At 46.6% G+C, this 20,041-nt stretch overlaps 1 protein-coding gene across 3 annotated transcripts in view; it reads right to left on the bottom strand.

The window, feature by feature from the left end:
- Positions 1-20,041, bottom strand: part of HAUS3 (HAUS augmin like complex subunit 3) — a 58,219-nt gene that overhangs the window by 23,889 nt on the left and 14,289 nt on the right. Inside the window, exons 2-5 of one of the 3 annotated variants that reach the window (XM_085642550.1) lie at positions 14,921-15,053; positions 12,396-12,464; positions 10,907-11,908; positions 573-1,015 (exon numbers count right to left, since the gene is read on the bottom strand). In XM_085642550.1, the coding sequence (XP_085498676.1) occupies positions 573-1,015; positions 10,907-11,827 (1,364 nt within the window). In that variant the 5' untranslated portion in view covers positions 11,828-11,908; positions 12,396-12,464; positions 14,921-15,053. Of the gene's footprint in view, positions 1-572; positions 1,016-10,906; positions 11,909-12,395; positions 12,465-14,920; positions 15,070-20,041 lie in introns of all 3 variants that reach the window. The other 2 variants (XM_085642551.1, XM_085642552.1) reach the window with 2 other exon arrangements.

The following is a 20,041-nucleotide window of genomic DNA, read 5'->3' as shown; positions in this document are numbered from 1 at the left end:
GTGTGAAGGACATTTATAAGAAAGTTACTCAGCTCCCAGAGCCTTTTCGGAGTTTTTTTTAATGATACTTTCATTTATATTTGAAGAAAGATTAAAATAAGTGAGCAACAGTCTTTATAGGCTGCAAAATATTTTTAACAAATTAGGTCCTAGTCTTCACCTTTCTGAAGTAAGGCAAAGGTCTACACTTAAGAAGATGTGTTTTAAAGAAGATGTATTTTAAAGAAGTGCTACAGGATCCCAGCATATGGACGGGACTATTCAGTGCTTATTATCAATGGAAATCCCCTGAGAGAGAATAATATTTCATAGCCATTTAAACATCAAAGATAAAATACATTTAGTTTATTCATTGCTTTTGGTCAATGGGCCCTGGAGTCCAAAAGATTATTTTTTTTTTTTAATCTATATATGATGCAAATTGGTTACTAAATGAAAGTGTGAGAGGTAAAAGGAGAAGTGATTGAAACGAAGCATGAGCTTTGAACATGTCAGAAGCACAAAGTTGTGCTTAATAATGATAATAATCAACATGGGGTGAGGGTTCAATGTCCATCCAAAGCAATACATACCCAGTAGAAGTGCCATCTTTGGAGTCAATGGAGTGTTTGACTTTTGAAAACCGAGAGATGGTTGGGTCGTTCAGCATTTCTAGACTTTGATACAATGACTTGCTGCATTGCTTCAAATTTTCAAGGACTGCCTCCAGTTGGCGGTGAATATCCCTGTGTTTTCGCAACTCAATTTCATAAGCTAGATGAAGCAGCTCAAAAGAGGATTTTTGCTTCATCAACTGGCTGCACACCAAATCTTGCCTAGATGTATAATAATCTTGCCGTGCAATCTGAAGATCAAAATCCCCTTTTACAATTGGCATATTTAAGAGCTGTGCATTCTCTTTAACCAAATCAGGAAGAGTTTCACTCTGTATGCGTTTCACTTGATTTCTCAGTTGCAGGAGTTCATTTTCCAAGCTAGCATTTCTAGCCTCAATCTTTTCTTCTTTTTCATTTGTCTGTAGTAAGAAACATAGTGTCAATATGTGTTACCTGAGAGCATTCTTAAATGTAACAACCAAAACAGGTTAAGCCACTAGGATTTAACAAAATGGTAAAGATTGGGCACAATATACCTCAGCTAAAGTGTGGCTAGTTTGAATCAACATGGCATATCATAACTATCACAATTCATATTATAAAGCTCAAATATCTGCCATTAAAACTTCTCTGGATAATGTTTAATAACATATTGTGATGATATTTGTTGGAAAAACCCACTCCCACACTGAAAGGGTGGTGGTGTTCTTCCGGACACACTGTGGTAGCTTGGCTCGAGTGGTCAGGAATCCGGCACCGTGCTAAGCATACGTCATACCCATACAATAACCATGCGTGCATCCGTTCCAAAAACGACTCTACACCGTAAAAATTATGAAAATATCTTTCTTTATCTTCTTTTTCTCTCAGTTGCTGATTAGATAAATAACACAATCACCATATACAAACTTTTTAAATAGTGCAGGTCAAATAAATACTGGCTTAATGATTCAATAAATAGGGGTGATCATAAATAATGAAGGCATAAATATAAGTGCAATACATACAGGCAATTAAATATTCTGAGGCAATAAATACTGTAAACCAATAAATATTGTGCATCAATAAATACTGTGGACCAATAAATACAGTGAAGCAATAAATAGGTTAAATACAATAAATACAGTGCCCCTAATAAATAATTAAAAGCCGACAGTGACACTCATAGAATCAGATCACATTTGAATTCCTAAGGGCTGATTTGGCCCAGGCACAGCTTGTGGGGATGTGGAAGGCTTGAGGGTGTCTACTCCCTGGCTTGGACAAGGCTGAGGCCTAAACTGAGGTAGATCAAGGGGGGAATACCAGAGACCTGGCTCTCTCACTCCACACAACCTCTCTAGATTAGTCCCAGCTCACCCCTGGCACAGTCCAGCTGGTTCCAGCACCTCTCTAACCCCTAGAGTAGTCTCTTAGGATTCCACAGGGCCTTTGGCGCCCTCTACTCCACTTACTGCCCTTTTTCTGATGCTCCGACGCCGCTGGAGTCGTGTCGACGCCGTGAGGCGGTTCCGATTCGATGTCGGCGGCCTCGGCACAATGTCAGTTCCTGACGACGCCGGTAGGCGGTTCCGGTTCGATGTCGGCGGCCTCGGCTCGATCTCTACCTCTGATTCGATGGCGTCGGGCAGTCTTTACTCTATGTCGACTTCGGGCGGCTCCGGTCCGATGGCGACCTCGGATTCGATGACGTCGGCCGGCCTTGGCTCGGTGTCGACTTCCGGCGGCTCCGGAGTGCGATCCTCACTCCCGACCTCCGGTGCTCCTCTCCTCAGGTTTCCGGCGACTCCGGAGTGCGACCTCCACTCCCGACCTCCGGCACGATTCTCTCAGGTTCCGGCGACTCCGGAGTGCGATCCTCACTCCCGACCTCCGGTACACTTCACCTCGGTCTCCGACGACTCCGGAGGGCGGACTTCACTCCTCCGATGACGCCGCTCACTCGACCTCGGGTGACTTCCTCCTCGACCTCTGGTACTCCTCACGACCTCTGACGGCGCCCTCTCTCGACCTCTGGCGGCTCCGGGTACGACGTCTGCTTTTCCAGTCAGCGCCGCTTCTCCACCTCGGGCTCCAGGTCTCAGGCTACTCGACGTCGGACTCCAGGGAAACCAGTTTCCAGGTCAGGATCTTGCTGTTCTCTGTTTCTAAGGCCTGTTCCTGCTGTCCAGGTCCTTAGGATGGTTTTTCTTACTTCTTCCCACACAGGGCTCCAGGCTGGGCTCAGTCAGTAGGGACTAGTATCAAGGGTGGGTTTATGGACCCCACTCCAGGCACAAGTTTCCACCCCTGCTGCCTCACTCCTTCCTCCTTCAGGTTTCTGCTGCTCACTCTTCACCAGTCAGGTGCCAACTGCCAGCTCCAACTGCCAACTCTCCGTCTTAGCTTCCCAACATTCTAAACCGCCTCCAACTGTCACAGGGTTCTGGAATGTTCTGGTAGGTTCCAGTGGATGCTGGTGATGTCACAGGTGGCCACCATTTTGTGCTCCAGGCCCTCAGACAGAAGTTTCAGGGGTAGCTAAAATGGCTCCCTGAATCTGCAGCAACACGAAAAAGTCTGGTGGTTCCCAAAAAGGAAAAATTCAAATAGGGTTTGAGGCAAAAGTGGGACAAAATAAATAATGATGAGGAGGGACCACCCTAAGGGCTGACAGGTCTAACACGCGTCCCCCCAGCTGAAAGTGGGGAGAGCTACCCAACCCCTTGGGAGTTCTCATCACTAAGGCGGAAATACCTTGAGAGACCGTCTGCATTGGCGTGGTCCACTCCAGGCCGATGTTCCACCTGAAAGTCCATTCCCTGTAGGGAAATAGACCACCTCAACAACTTGGGATTCTCCCCCTTCATTTGCATCAGCCAACGAAGGGGTCTGTGGTCGGTCTGAACCAGGAAGTGCGAGCCAAACAGGTATGGCCGCAACTTCTTCAGAGCCCATACCACTGCAAAGGCTTCACGCTCTATTGCACTCCACTTCTGTTCCCTGGGAAGTAGTCTCCGGGATAGGAAGACCACGGGTTGATCCAGACCCTCTTCGTTGAGTTGCGATAACACTGCCCCAATGCCATGTTCTGATGCATCTGTCTGGACAATGAACTCCTTGGAAAAGTCTGGGGCCCTTAAGACCGGGGCCTCGCACATGGCTTTCTTCAATCTCTCAAAGGCTTGCTGACAAGCCTCCGTCCAGACTACCCGTCGAGGTTGTTTCTTGGACGTGAGCTCCGTGAGGGGGGCTACGATGGTACCGTACCCCTTCACGAAGCGGCGGTAGTATCCCGTGAGGCCCAAAAATGCTCGGACCTCAGTCTGTGTCTTGGGGGGTTCCCAGGCCATGATGGCCTCGATCTTCGCCTGGAGGGGTTGCACCGCTCCCCTACCCACCAAGTGTCCAAGGTACACTACCGACCCCTGCCCGATCTGGCACTTGCTGGCCTTGATCGTCAATCCAGCTTGTCTCAGGGCCTGGAGAACATCTTGCAGGTGACGCAAGTGATCCTCCCAGCAGTTACTGAAGACGGCTATGTCATCCAGATAAGCAGCAGAGAAACTCTCCATTCCGGTGAGGATCTGGTTTACCAGGCGCTGAAACGTGGCAGGTGCGTTCTTGAGCCCAAAGGGCATCACACAGAACTGGTAGTGGCCATTGGGCGTGGAGAAGGCTGACCTTTCCCTTACTCCATCAGTCAAAGAGATCTGCCAGTACCCTGAAGTAAGGTCAAAGGTACTTAGATATTGGGCAGCTCCCAGCCGGTCAATCAATTCATCCGCCCTTGGGATCGGATGAGCATCAGTTTTGGTCACTGAATTCAGTCCCCGGTAGTCCACACAGAACCTCAGTTCTGGTTGGGCACCCGGTGGTGCAGCTTTTGGTACTAACACCACCGGACTAGACCAGGGGCTGCTAGAAGGTTCGATCACTCCTAGCTCCAGCATCTTAGTGACTTCACTGTGAATGCTGGCCTTCACCTTGTCTGACATCCGGTAGATCTTGGACTTCACAGGTGGGCTGTCTCCTGTGTCCACGTCATGGACGCACAGGTGAGTCCTACCCGGGACAAGGGAGAACAACGAAGAGTACTGCCCCAAGACCTGGCGACAGTCCTCCTGCTGTTCAGGAGTTAGAGATGGGGAGAGAATCACTCCCTCCACCGACCCATCCTTCTCTTGAGACGCAAACAAATCGGGGAGAGGCTCGCTTTCCACGTCCTCTCCTCCGTCCGTCACCATCATCAAGATGACTTCGGGCCTCTCGTGGTGGGGTTTGAGGCGGTTGGCATGCAGCACCCGCAGGGGCCGACGAGGGGTCTTCAGGTCCACCAAGTAGGTAGCCTTACCCTTCTTCTCCAACACCTCAAAGGGTCCTGACCAGCGATCCTGGAGGGCACTAAGCTCTCCCGGTTCGATCACCCACACCTTCTGGCCAGGCTCCAACTCCACTGGGTGAGCATTGTGGTCATACCACGCCTTCATCACTGCTTGGCTGGCTTCCAAGTTGTCAGAAGCTTGCTTCCACAACTTAGCCATTTGGCTCCGGAAGGCCAGCATGTAGCTCACCACATCCTGGGGAAGCTTTCTGGGAGTTCTTTCCCATCCGTCTCTCACCAGGTTGAGAGGTCCACGCACAGGGTGCCCATACAGAAGCTCGAAGGGGCTGAAGCCCACTCCCTTCTGTGGCACTTCCCTGTAGGAAAAAAGTAAACAGGGTAGGAGGACGTCCCATTTCCTCCGCAGGCTTTCAGGCAGACTTCTGATCATGCCTTTCAAGGTTTTGTTAAACCTCTCCACCAGACCATTGGTCTGGGGGTGGTAAGGAGTTGTGAACCGGTAGGTCACTCCACACTCCTTCCACATGGCCCGCATGTACGCTGACATGAAGTTGGTCCCCCTGTCGGACACAACTTCCTTGGGAAAACCCACTCGGGTAAAGATTCCCATCAGGGCCCTAGCCACAACAGGTGCAGTTATGGTCCTCAGAGGTATTGCCTCTGGGTACCGTGTGGCATGATCCACCAGGACCAGGATAAACCTGTGACCAGCTGTAGTTGGTGGATCTAACGGACCCACAATGTCGATGCCCACCCTTTCAAAGGGGGTGCTAACGACAGGAAGTGGTTCCAGGGGAGCTTTCAGCTTCACCCCTGTTTTCCCACTGGCTTGGCAAGACACACATGTCCGGCAGTAGGTATCGGACGACACTTTCATCTGAGGCCAATAAAAGTGTGGGACAAGACGGGCGAAGGTCTTGTCTTGCCCCAGGTGTCCTGCCAATGGTATCTCGTGAGCCAACTCCAGAAGGAAGGCTCGATAACGTTGAGGAACTACCAAGGCTCGTGACGATCCATGTAGGGGTGCCTTGGGTTCACTGTAGAGGAGGCCATCCTCCCAGTAAACACTGTAGTTCCCTTCAACGTTCCCTGCTGCCTGGGCTTCGGCCTGTCGCCTCAGCCCCTCAAGGGTAGGGCACTCCCTCTGGCCCTGGCAGAATTCCTCCCTGGACGGGCCTCCCTCCACGTGCCACTCGGCCGGGATGGGTAGGTCCTCCAGTTTGGTAATGTCCCCCACCGCAGACTCCTGGTCCACCACCTCCGGTGGCCTATCCGTCCTACGGGGTGGGGACGCCGAGGCAGGCTCCTCCCGTCCTCGGTTCTTCCCTTGACTGGCAGCTGGCTGGGCCTTTGTTCCAGGCTCCAGCCGAAACGAACTCCCTCTTCGGGTAGTCGCGGACCTTGTGCTAACACAGGCCCATTCAGGTGTACCCAGCATCTCAGTGTGAGTCCGGTATTCCACCTCCTTCCAAGCGTTGTGCTCCATGTCATTCCCCAGCAGACAATCGACTGGCACGGCAGGGCTTACGGCAACTCGAAGTGAACCTGCAACCCCCCCCCCATTCAAAGGGAACCTCGGCCACTGGATAGTGGCCTGTTCTGCCGTCAGCCATCGCGGCTGGGTGGAGTACATCGGGAATTACCTGCTCTGGAGACACCAGTTGGCTACGCACCATAGTCATACTGGCTCCTGTGTCTCTCAGAGCCTCCCCTCTTTGGCCGTTGATGGTGACCCACTGCCCATACTTTACAGTATTTGCGGGCACCTGGATCTTAGGAACCATCTCCCGTTCTCCCAGGGACACTAAAGTGACACCCGCCCACTCCCTTCCCTTAGTTAAGGGCATCTCCTCCCCGAGCACTACACTAGCTACTCCGGGGGTCTTTCCTCCAGTGGGAGGGGGTGGTCGTTTCAAGCACTTCGGATCTCCTTTATAGTGTCCAACGCCACCGCACTCATAGCAATGGACAACCCTTGGCTGCTGACTCTGGCCAGGATTAGGGTTTCTGGGTGGGTTAGCCCTGGGGGTGAATCCTGTTCCCTTGGAAGTTATTTTGGGGGCCTTTGGAGAACTCCTTTTTCTTTTCCCCTCCCTCTTTCTTCTGGGGGGCGCCCTGTCCGGCCTTTTGAGTATCCCCTCCAGTCCCCCTTGTGGACACCCGGGTACTAGCCCAAATGTCCGCCTCCTCAGCAAGCTTCCGGGGACTAGTCAGCTTGCTATCCACCAGGTGTTGCCGCAGTTCAGGGAAACATTTCTCAAGCAGGTGTTCCTTCAGTACTAGGTCAAACAACCCCTCGTAGTTCCTCACTTCACTGCCCTGAATCCAACCCTCCAGTGCCTTCTTTGCATAGTCCAGGAAGTCCACCCAATTCTGTGTGCCCAGTTTGTGACTACCCCTGAACTTCTGCCTGTACTTTTCGGGTGTTAGTCCAAACTTTCTTATGAGCGCCAGTTTCATGGTGGGGTAGTGGGTCTGCTCATCCTCTTCGAGGGCCAATAAAGCATCCCTACCAGCTGGAGGCATGTACTTGTACAATCCCCCTCCCCAGTACTTCTCTGGAACCCCATGGGCCCTTAACGAGACCTCATAGGCCGCTAGCCACTTGGCGATATCATCACCCACTCCATAGCTAGCTACTATGTCCTTTGGCAGGTAGGGTTTGGGTTCCCTAGCGAACTCTCTTTCTTGGTCTTTGCTGCCACCGTTAGGTACAGGGTGTGCCCCGATTCTCAGGATCTGAAGATCTATTTCTTTCAGCCTTATCTCATGAGCCATCCTCTGTTCCTCTTTCTCTTTCTCCAGCCTTGCTAAGTCCCATGTGAGCTGTCTTTTCTCCCTCCGGTCTGTTAGCTCCACTTCAGACAAGCCACCGCTAGAGGCACTGCTGCCCTTCCTGGAAAGTGTCCTGGGCCCCGCTGACAGGTTCCCCACCTCAGGTTGGTACATCTCAGCCCCCTCGGTGTCAGGCTCTCCATCCCTGTCTTCCTCCTCAGCCTTGCTTTCCCGTCGTGCCTCCCCCCAAGCCCTTAAGCTGGTTTGGAGTGCACCCTTCTTTGCTCCTGGGGGACAGTACACCCCCTCCCGCTGGCAAAACTCCCTGAGTTGGGCCACAGTGTACGTTTCTAGATTTTCTAGTACAAACTCCATCTCGCCCACTCAGGTTAGAGGACAGGTTTTGTGCAGTAACTATGCAGGGGGGTACCTTTAATAATACCTCCTCCCACCACCAGAGTAAATTTGGAAAAAACAAAAACCCACAATTAGGAAGGCCGCTTTGAGAAAACTCCCGGTGTAGGCCTATGGACTACCCACAGTTATTGTTGAGTATACGTAGGCACAGCTCGATCCCACCGCTGCCACCAATTAATGTTGGAAAAACCCACTCCCACACTGAAAGGGTGGTGGTGTTCTTCCGGACACACTGTGGTAGCTTGGCTCGAGTGGTCAGGAATCCGGCACCGTGCTAAGCATACGTCATACCCATACAATAACCATGCGTGCATCCGTTCCAAAAACGACTCTACACCGTAAAAATTATGAAAATATCTTTCTTTATCTTCTTTTTCTCTCAGTTGCTGATTAGATAAATAATAACACAATCACCATATACAAACTTTTTAAATAGTGCAGGTCAAATAAATACTGGCTTAATGATTCAATAAATAGGGGTGATCATAAATAATGAAGGCATAAATATAAGTGCAATACATACAGGCAATTAAATATTCTGAGGCAATAAATACTGTAAACCAATAAATATTGTGCATCAATAAATACTGTGGACCAATAAATACAGTGAAGCAATAAATAGGTTAAATACAATAAATACAGTGCCCCTAATAAATAATTAAAAGCCGACAGTGACACTCATAGAATCAGATCACATTTGAATTCCTAAGGGCTGATTTGGCCCAGGCACAGCTTGTGGGGATGTGGAAGGCTTGAGGGTGTCTACTCCCTGGCTTGGACAAGGCTGAGGCCTAAACTGAGGTAGATCAAGGGGGGAATACCAGAGACCTGGCTCTCTCACTCCACACAACCTCTCTAGATTAGTCCCAGCTCACCCCTGGCACAGTCCAGCTGGTTCCAGCACCTCTCTAACCCCTAGAGTAGTCTCTTAGGATTCCACAGGGCCTTTGGCGCCCTCTACTCCACTTACTGCCCTTTTTCTGATGCTCCGACGCCGCTGGAGTCGTGTCGACGCCGTGAGGCGGTTCCGATTCGATGTCGGCGGCCTCGGCACAATGTCAGTTCCTGACGACGCCGGTAGGCGGTTCCGGTTCGATGTCGGCGGCCTCGGCTCGATCTCGACCTCTGATTCGATGGCGTCGGGCAGTCTTTACTCGATGTCGACTTCGGGCGGCTCCGGTCCGATGGCGACCTCGGATTCGATGACGTCGGCCGGCCTTGGCTCGGTGTCGACTTCCGGCGGCTCCGGAGTGCGATCCTCACTCCCGACCTCCGGTGCTCCTCTCCTCAGGTTTCCGGCGACTCCGGAGTGCGACCTCCACTCCCGACCTCCGGCACGATTCTCTCAGGTTCCGGCGACTCCGGAGTGCGATCCTCACTCCCGACCTCCGGTACACTTCACCTCGGTCTCCGACGACTCCGGAGGGCGGACTTCACTCCTCCGATGACGCCGCTCACTAGACCTCGGGTGACTTCCTCCTCGACCTCTGGTACTCCTCACGACCTCTGACGGCGCCCTCTCTCGACCTCTGGCGGCTCCGGGTACGTCGTCTGCTTTTCCAGTCAGCGCCGCTTCTCCACCTCGGGCTCCAGGTCTCAGGCTACTCGACGTCGGACTCCAGGGAAACCAGTTTCCAGGTTAGGATCTTGCTGTTCTCTGTTTCTAAGGCCTGTTCCTGCTGTCCAGGTCCTTAGGATGGTGTTTCTTACTTCTTCCCACACAGGGCTCCAGGCTGGGCTCAGTCAGTAGGGACTAGTATCAAGGGTGGGTTTATGGACCCCACTCCAGGCACAAGTTTCCACCCCTGCTGCCTCACTCCTTCCTCCTTCAGGTTTCTGCTGCTCACTCTTCACCAGTCAGGTGCCAACTGCCAGCTCCAACTGCCAACTCTCCGTCTTAGCTTCCCAACATTCTAAACCGCCTCCAACTGTCACAGGGTTCTGGAATGTTCTGGAAGGTGCTGGTAGGTTCCAGTGGATGCTGGTGATGTCACAGGTGGCCACCATTTTGTGCTCCAGGCCCTCAGACAGAAGTTTCAGGGGTAGCTAAAATGGCTCCCTGAATCTGCAGCAACACGAAAAAGTCTGGTGGTTCCCAAAAAGGAAAAATTCAAATAGGGTTTGAGGCAAAAGTGGGACAAAATAAATAATGATGAGGAGGGACCACCCAAAGGGCTGACAGGTCTAACAATATTGGATAAGGTGTTTCGGCTGATATAAAAGCTAACCTATCGTGCATTTCATTACTGTACTGGATTTCTTTGCAAGCTGCAAATCTTTAAAAAGTAACATCATTTGACCCTACAACTAGAAGAATCATGAGGAATCTAAGAACACACGAATAATATGGAGGGTGTTTTCCAAATTAGACTTTACATTCTGCTATAGTAATAAACATTAAAACATTGTCATTGGTCAGCATTTACAAAAGGTGGGAGTCTAAACATAGGAAACATAGTACATTGCAGCAAGTTTGTGGTGGAAACAAAATGAGATGGCTTATAATAAACATTTTTCTATCCTCAATTTAATGACAGCATAGTATTTCTAATAAAATATTGTAGGACTGCACAGTGTGGGTGAGGATAGGTTTAAACTAACTTACTAAATAGCAATTTTGAATGTAAACTACTTAAAATTTTCCAGACTAGAAATTTTAAACATATATAATGTTGCAGAAACTCCTATGTGCTAAAAAATAAAAAAATAAAATAAAAAAAATAAAAAAAACGGAGGAGAATGCAACTTTAGTTATACATAGTAAGGTCTTTTTTGCACAACAATGTTCACTCACCTTATTTCTTAATGAAAGAAGCTGCTCCTTTGCACATTCTAGACCAGCCTCCAGACTATTGTCATTAGCTTTTAGCTGAACCAACTGTTGCTTTGCACAAATATATGCCAGCTGTAGCCGGGCCATCTCACTGGTTCTCTGCTCATATAGCTCACTGCTTTCATCATGAATGCATGACCTGCTCTCATCCAACTCGAGAAGCTGAAAATTCTCTTCATTTGAACTGTCAATCAACTCTGAGATCCCTTCAAAAAATTGCTTTTTTGTGTATGAAGTGAGAGCAGACGTTCTTTGTTCTTCTTGAGACAAGTAGCTCTCCAGAGAAAGTTGGGACAGTAAAACTGCTGGTACTCCAGATCGAAGAGTCACACTAGAAGCAGCGAAAAATGAGATCATCGTTTTAACTGCTTCAATTAGTTTCTTCAGTTCATTATCCATCTTATTGTTCTCAGCACTTAAAGCTTCTTGGACAGCCTGTAGATGTGTTGTTCCCACTTCCTCTTCATCCTTTAATTTTAAGGACATGTGGCTATTGGCTGAAGCCATTACTTGAAGCTTGTTACATCGATTAACTTTTATATTTGTTATCTTTTGCAAGAACCGAAGTTCTTCCTGTAGTTTCTCAAGTTCTACCTCATCTTCAGAAGTGTGCCTTGATTCAGCAGCTTTACATGTTTTCAAAACTTCCTCAAGATCATTTTCATCCAAAATATGCTTTCCTGACTCCTTGAGAGAGGTGAACGATTTCAGAGTATCTTCAGACAAGACTTGTTGCTCACTAACATGTCCACAAAACCACTCTAGGAAGGACTTTGTGTCAGTTGTCTCAAAAAGCCAGTCAAAATCTTCACCATTCAGTTTTTCAGCATCGACATAACCAAGCTTCTTTAGTTTGTCAACAAATGTCTTTCCGCAATTCATGATTACAATATTATATGTTTCAGGTAAAATATTTTTTTAAATAAAACTTAAAATCCAGAGGTGCCACAGGATATGCAGAGCCTGTTTTCCAATAGGAAAAAAAAATTAAAATAAATATTTAATACTATTGCAAATGTTCAGTCAAAACAACACTAATTTGTAAAGGAAGCATAACGTGTTCACTTCCTCAACACTTGCACACATACGATTCCTCCACATCCAACGGTGAACAGAGGATAAATCTATAGATACCCCACAGCAGAGAGCGCTTCGTTTTCACCCCTAGAACTGCACCATCCTGCCCAGTAAGATAAGTGATCACCCGTTGTCTGAAACCGAGCTGCTCTTCAAGAGTCTGTGCTAAACTGCACTTCAAAACAGATACCAAGATGTATCAATCCACCATCCTCCAGCATGGGCAACCCATGCCAACTATCAGAGACCCAGGTTAACGCATATCTTATTTTTAGTACTGATTAGCTGTTTCTGGATCTAGGCCCCAGGACTGCACTTCCAAATCATAGATATTTATAGGCGTGAGCTAGTTTGTACATAAAAGAATGCTTACCTGCACCAGAGCCTTCTGCAATGGGAGTACATTTTGGCCACAAGCACAGAGTTCCCTCAAGTTTAAGGACTACAGAAAAAACAATAATAGAAGAAAAAGAAAAAACAATAGATATGTGCCTTACAACAATTTTCAAATAAGGTCTGTCAAAACACATTTGGGGGGCTTGGGGAAATCCAAAACAACAAGAAAGTGTTCTCAGATGCTTAGTAAAACGCTGCAGAAAGTTTAATTTTACAGGCATAACAGCACGGCATATAGCGAGGTCTCGTCGGGCTAATTGCTCAGTCTTAAATGTGCAGGACCCATGGAATTCTGTAGCAGGCGTCTCAAAGACATTTATGTGAAATCCAGAATCTAATATGTTATGGGTCAATACACGATGTTAACAGAGTGCAAAGATGCTAGTCGGACTGGAGGTTGCTTATAAGTCTTTGAGCAAAAAAAAAAAAAAAATCTTACCACCTGCAGGCATGCCCACCCCTAACCCTTCGCATAAAAAGCATGTCTCCAGTTTTAACTTCCCTGTAATCTATTTAAAACAATATAGAATTGCGAAATAAGTTCAGTACTCTGCTTCCTTCCTTTCACAATATTGGCATTTCAAGCTACTAAGACCTGTCTTGAGAACACAGCAAGACACTTAGCAGTGCAGAGGCCCATCACAATCAAACCATACAATATTGTCTTGAACAAAACACCAATTGTGAATATCAAAATCTACTTTACCCAAGCCACAAAATACATGCAGCTTGCTGCCTAATACTTAAGGAGTAAAAACGAGACAAGCAAAGAGAACTTGAGATAGAAAAAGAGAGAAGAGAGAAAACGAATGGAAAAGGTTAAGGAGTAAACGAATAACTAGCTTCATGAAGTTACTGTTCCAAGGAAATTTACAGGCGTTTAAGGGGCTCACCTGAAAAGGTAAGTGAACACCAAACTTTTGTAGGAGTGGTGATATTTACAAATCCATACAAATAACTAAAGAGCAACATATCAATGTCATTAAAAATTATCAAATCTAGGTAAGATCAAACTTTACCTCTGACGGAGGGACAGCTTGACAGAACAATTTACTTTTTACTAAATACAAATGTCATACCTTTCCCGTTGCAAGATAATGAGAATTTACTACAGTCTCATGAAGAAGCCAACATTTGGTCCTAATCCCCTTTTCTGATCCTCTTTACATTTAAGAGTAAGAGCTTCAACTGCAACGCTTTATCATTTGAGAAACGGCTCATAGAATTATCCTTATTATAATTTGCTAAATTAACTCATAACTTACAACTGAGCAGCAGGGGCTGGGGTCGGGGCTGCTATGTAAAAAGCACAGGCTTAAGGAAGTGATCACAAATAGATGACAAGAATTCATACGTTGCAGTGGGCAATACAAAAGTACCAATGATAGACAAGTGTTTAGCCAGGAATGCTAGCAGACTAAAATGGAGACCTTAGGTATTACTTCATAATTTCCTTGCAAGGCTGTAGGGTAAGGAAAAATTGCTTTAGATAGCTTGAAGCCGTAGTCTTGTAGAGGATGTGATGTTGAATGCCATGGGAGGCTTTCTGTGACCTACATTTAAAAAGCACACCTTTTTGTTGAAGTAAGCATTTAATACCTTCACTATGAAATTATGAACGTATTGGTTAGCAAAATTAATTACATCTTGTGACTAATGCCAGGGAGCAGCCAGTCATAAAAAATGAAGCGAAAAGCACATCCTGCCCACCCACAGTAATCTGAATCATCCGAGGTAAATGGCAAAGAAAAAATGCAGACACCTACAGCTTTAATATGGCGCTCTTCCCCCCCCCCCCCCCCCATAAAAAAAGATGAATACCAATAAAACCTAGAAACCTCTTCTTTCAATTCAGTAGCTTAGGAAATAGCTTGCAGGATGATCCTATTATACAACAATGTGCGATTCCCATAGTTAATTTTATACTCCATTGAATTGATTAACAAAAGTCTAGGCAACTTCACTGGGCTTGTCAAAACAACCATATTAGAGCCAGATAAGTGTAGGCTGCTTTAGGTTATTTTATAAGCTACAAATTTGTCACCTGGAAATGAGGGAATAAATTAATCCACCAAGCAGATTAAAAGTACAAATTGTAAAGACACAGTCTTGATCTCTTGCTAGGAATGTGCGAGCTTCATAGATGTTAGAAACGCATTTATGAATAGGACATTGGAGCGCGGGCTGATTAATAATCAAGTCGATCTGTCTTTTCAGCATGTATATATGTTTTACTATAATGCCAATAGAAACTAAGTTACACATTTTATAGGAGATCAGGAAGACCCAACATATAGAACATTATTAAGTGTACTCTTTGTAGTGTACCAGTATGAATCTCGACTTGGTAGTCTACACAAAGTTTAATAGCTCCCCGCCTCTATTATTAGCAATATGATAATGAGAAACAATGTTCAAAGACTTCACAAAAAGTCTATTACGGAGCAATAGATCACTGCAGGATTCAGACAGGAAGGCAGAATATACTAGTCAGCGACATACCTGAACGGAGACTTCAAGCACAGTAGACAACCAACAGTAGCAAGACTTCCCTCAATATAAAATTCCGATTCCTTCCTTGTGTGGGGCTGTGTGCTTTTAAGGCAGGTTTCAATTTGGTATCTGGTTTGCCAGCCTGGGTAAAACAGATCCTGTTAGTTGGTCAAGATACCACTGTGTCAATTTCTCTCCTCTAATCAGATTTGCTGTCTAGGACAGTGATTCTTAACTTTTTCGACTTCAGTGGGCCCCCACTTAATCGTTACTGGAACCCGGAGTCCCCCACTGAATTTATTAGAATCCAGTGATCCATCCCACCTTCCCACTATCGCAGTCCTTACTGGAAGCCAGGGACCCTGTCCTAAGCATTTTTCCCAATTTAAAACGCAAAACAAAAATTTAGAAACAAGCATTCAAACAAATGCACAAATGAAACATTAATATTTAACTTGCAGACAAATATTTATGGACAACAATTTTAATACAATGGTTGGCGGTTTTTTTGTAATTCAATTGAGGCCATTCATCGTCATACTATATTCTGTTTGATACACTTGCACTGCTCCCACGAATCAATTTGAGGATACCCATTTACTTTTTTGCGTCCAATTTCAAATTCCTTAACATTTACAGGATGTACTAAAATTTTCAACTGTACATTTTGCATATTCATTAACATATACTTTATTATTCTGTTATATTTAATTTTCTAAGCAGTTGCAGCCACCCTTCTCTCCCACCTACCCCCAGTAGATTTTGCAGTCCCCAGAGGTCCCTGGACCACAGGTTAAGAAGCACTGTTCCAGGATGTCAATTAAACTGATAACAAATCAACACTATCTACAACAAAGTGACATCACTCCCTTCACTTCAGACCCTGCAGGACAGAGCAATTTTGCATTATGTGCACAAAGAAACCCACACACAAAATATGTGCTTTTAAACAAAAAGTTCAGTTTGTAAGTGGTCCACATTTTTGTCAGCCATAACTGTAAAGACATCGGACCCTGTGATTTCCACATTTGCATCATCATAAGTCGAGCCGTTACATGCATGAAAGTAATCAAAGGGCTCCATCTAAACAAAGAGAATTCACCATCATCACATGTAAAACAGAACAGTAATTGTGGGAGATCAAGTGAAATCATTCCAGTCATTTTTCATACAAATAGAACTACTTCAGCTCAAAAATTCTTAACATGGAAATAGGACCATCATATGTTCTAATGTGCTCCTTTGTCCACAACCACCAATTACTGCTGTACGTAATTCACAGGAAATATACCATCACATCAAAAGTTTGCAGGACTTCTTAAAATCTCACAGAAAGATGCATTTGCTGCTCTCATCAGTTTAATGAACCATGTATCTGCAGAGATTACAAGACCTAATTCTATGTCAGGACTGGAGGAGAGGATTATGCTCTTCTCTCTCCGCTTTATTAACATAGCAGCTTCATTTATTTATTTATTTCTCTTTTTTCAACTTTACATTTGAAGGCGAAATAGTAGTTCCATGAGTCACTGGTAATATTGCTCAAAACATAACCAAATCACAATGCAACTGTAGTCCTTAGGGTAGCCAATCAGGATGAAGTTGAGCCTGTAATAGTCCTCTCTGCTCTGATCTCCCCTTTCTTCACCGCTAGCAGCACTCAGATAAGTCACATTTTTTTGTCTCTTGAGATTTAGGTATTTGTGCATTTGCTTAAATTCCACATGGTGCTGTGAGTGTGTAGACTATAGTGCTGACCTTGACACGGACGTATTTCGCCTGCTCCATTGCGGCATATATCTACTTGGTGCTGCGGTGCAGTCCGCTCGCCAGGTGGCACTCTCAGGCCAGCAGCGCTGCCTAAGCGACGTGCGATTCCTATCAGCTTCAAATCTGATAGGATCGCACTTGCGTGGAGCACAGTAACCGCCGAGTCTAAAGCCTGGAGAAAGATGCCCAGTTTACGGGGTCCGTACTGTAAATTAGTATACAAATTTCGCCTTGACGTCTGAGTTGGGTCGGTATTGCCTGTTGGTTCTGACGCCCCTAGGGGTCTGTACTTATTACGGTGATCAACCAGGTCACATCAGGGAACACACTCCCAGGTGCTGAACCCCTTCCATACCTTTAGCACCAAGGGGGAAGTGTTCCCAGGGCCCAGACCCAACTCCCCGTGCGGCTTTGCCCACAAACATTTGACTGCGTCCCCAGTCCCTAAATTGCAGCCACCTGTTTGCCCATATTCCCTGCCTGTGGGGCGTGCTGCATTAGTAGCATTTAACAGAATATATTGCTAAGATATTCTACTTTGTTTAAGTGCAGCTTCAGCTATTCCCACGGAGGCCTCAGGGGATGTGTTCCAGGACCCTTTAACGTACCTCCCTTGGGATTAAGATATTGTACCAGGCGATGGATGTGTCTACCACGCAGTAGAGGAGGCTATGGGCCCGATGGAAGGGTGCCTCGCTCAGCTTATTGCACCCAAGTGTAGCAAGAGACCCCAGTCCGCGCCAAACCCACCCCTGGCCCATCCTGCTCCAAATACCAGCAGTTGACCTGTATGCCTTTGAACAACTGCAACACGCCTTTATAGAGCAGAGTCTCCCTGCGATGCCTCCTCCCACCCCAGAACCCCTGCAGGAGACCTCAGCTCCGCTATCCCCGCAGTTGCAGGATGATGATCCATCAGATGAGGAGGCAGGGCCCTCTAGACCCTGGCGTCCATCTCCCCCAGCCAGTGAGGTGGGTGCGATAGTCAGATATGTTAGACCCCAATCAGATTCTGCATCTGCAATCAGTGGAGGGGGTCCCATGCGACAAGGTGGTACAATATGTGGCCCATTGCCTACACAGGTCTTTCGAGAAAGTGACAAGTAGCTGCCTCAGAGCGGAATGCCACCGGCCCACATTAGAGGGTAAGGTAGTCAAAACACCCAACATAGACCCCAAGATGGGCACATTTGCGGCCAAGTTTAAGGATCCAAAAAGAGGGGATTGAAGGGTCTTGGCCAGCTTGCCAGGACAAGCTCTTGTATGCCATAGGTCCTTTGACCAAGATCCCAGATATGGCGGAAGACACCAAGGTTTCGGGTGCCATGATTTCTCCCAAGGGTCTATCTGGCTGGGCACAAATGGTGGTTATCTTTTTGGGTAACGCCAACGATGCTCTCTCTAAAGAGCACAGATGATCATTGCTGATCAAAATTGACCCGGAATTTGGGGATCTAGCAGTCTTGGAGGTGGGTGCCAGGACCCGGGGGGTGTGGACTCGGAGATCCTTTCAAAGAACTTGGGAAGTTCAGGAACATGTTCACTTTCCTAGACAAACACCAAACATCAATAAAGAAGAAGATGTTTACAAGGGGCCAGCTGCTTTGCTTCCCAATCCTATGCCAGAAGGCAAGGCTTCAGGCGAGGCTATGGTACCAGGACCAATCCCGCTTCACAAACTTCTACCTCACCAAGGGTCAGCGATTCCGTGGCCGTGGTTCCTGTTTGGACGAATTCCGGTCGATCAAGCGACAGAGGTAACAGTCAAAGACACACAGACTCCAGGTGGTACGACCAAGTTCAGCCTTAAGGCGGGTGCTGTGAAAAGATATAGGACGGCTCAACACAGAGCACCTTTTTGGGTCAAAAAAGGGAAATGGTTCGTAACGGATCAGATCTTACTCACACAGACCTCATAAGGAATTAAAAACATTGAAAATACTGTTATGAGAGCGGTTAGTCTGGTTCAGAGCTGGATGAACCCATTTGTTGGGCCACATGATCTCAGTCTCTCGTCAGCAAAAAAGACATTACAAGACATATTTTGACATAATTAAAGCGCATGAAATTGGTCAACAGTGCTATACAGACTTCAAACTTAATAATCCACCTATTAAGAAATTTCACGACCCAATGAAAATGAACAAACTAAAAACCTTCACTAACCTGTCCAAGAAGAAAATAAGCTATGTACAGCAATGGCATGCACAACAATGGCATAACAATCATCATGAAAGCAGACAAAACACTATCTGGACAAATCATTGTAACAGCACAGAAGCTTAACTCTCAAATAGCAGATGTACACTCATCCCTTGGGACCTTTACCATGGGCTTAAGCAACTCTAGAAGGTCTGTTTCGAAAGACAAAGCTGTTTTAGCAACATACTTGCAGAAAAAAGTTATCCCGGATGAGGAAATACCAGGAAATTTAGCCACGCCGATTGTAAGGTTCTTGTTCAGAGAGTAAAAGGAGAGGAATCAAACTTTGGTGAGGTGGCTATGTCTATCTTGAAATAGGATATAGGAGTCAAAGAATTGATGTGTTTGATATGTACAATGAGATGCCTGTTAAGAACTGCGAAAGAACAATCTAAGGGGGAAGAACTCGAGCACCAATTGCAGAGCATCTCACCATCCGAGATTGTTACAATGGAGGAAATTCCTAAGTCACAAGGAAGAAAAAAACAACTCATCGCATTTCTTGTAAACAAATGGAGGAAACCAGAGCGTTGTGTAAAACTTGAGAATAAAACACTGTTGAATGTGAAGATAAATGCTACAAAATCACATCTGAAAGGAGCCACGAAGTGCCCAGTCTCAACCGTATACACGAAGAAGCAGATGGTCGTTTGTTGCTTCATGCTGCACACTCTGCTAAGGAGGATTATAAGACAGCACTGATAAGCTTAGATAACGTGTTTCAGGGCTCGAAAAATCCACCCGCCTGCTCGCATTTAGGAGTCAGATTCAATAAGGACGAGCTATTTTTAGGTCCTAAGACAAACTGACACTTGCATCTGGAAGCAGAGCAAACGTGACAAGATAGCAAGATTTAAAGGCATCTTTATTGCTCACAAAGTGAATGAGGAATAAAAATGGTTTTAGGGGCGTGGCTTCGCCATGAAACGCAATGGCCGCAAACAACTAGCTCCGTAGAACACCCGAGCGCCTTCCACAAATACGCTTAGTAATCAGTCGCCCGTGCAGTTGAGGGGCCGCCATAACCACCACTGAGGCTGGAGAACCAAAAAACGGCGTCGTGCAGCAGCCAGAACAGGCAGAAATCGGCATCCAATGCTGCGGCCTTCGGGACCCGGGGCTGCCGCATCGAAGAGTTGGGCGTGGCACACCGTCTGG

Source organism: Triturus cristatus, chromosome 2_2, assembly GCF_964204655.1.
Source record: "Triturus cristatus chromosome 2_2, aTriCri1.1, whole genome shotgun sequence".
In the NCBI taxonomy this organism is placed as follows: domain Eukaryota; kingdom Metazoa; phylum Chordata; class Amphibia; order Caudata; family Salamandridae; genus Triturus; species Triturus cristatus.
Note: the sequence above shows the minus strand (reverse complement) of the source record. Positions and strands in the feature narration are given on the sequence as shown.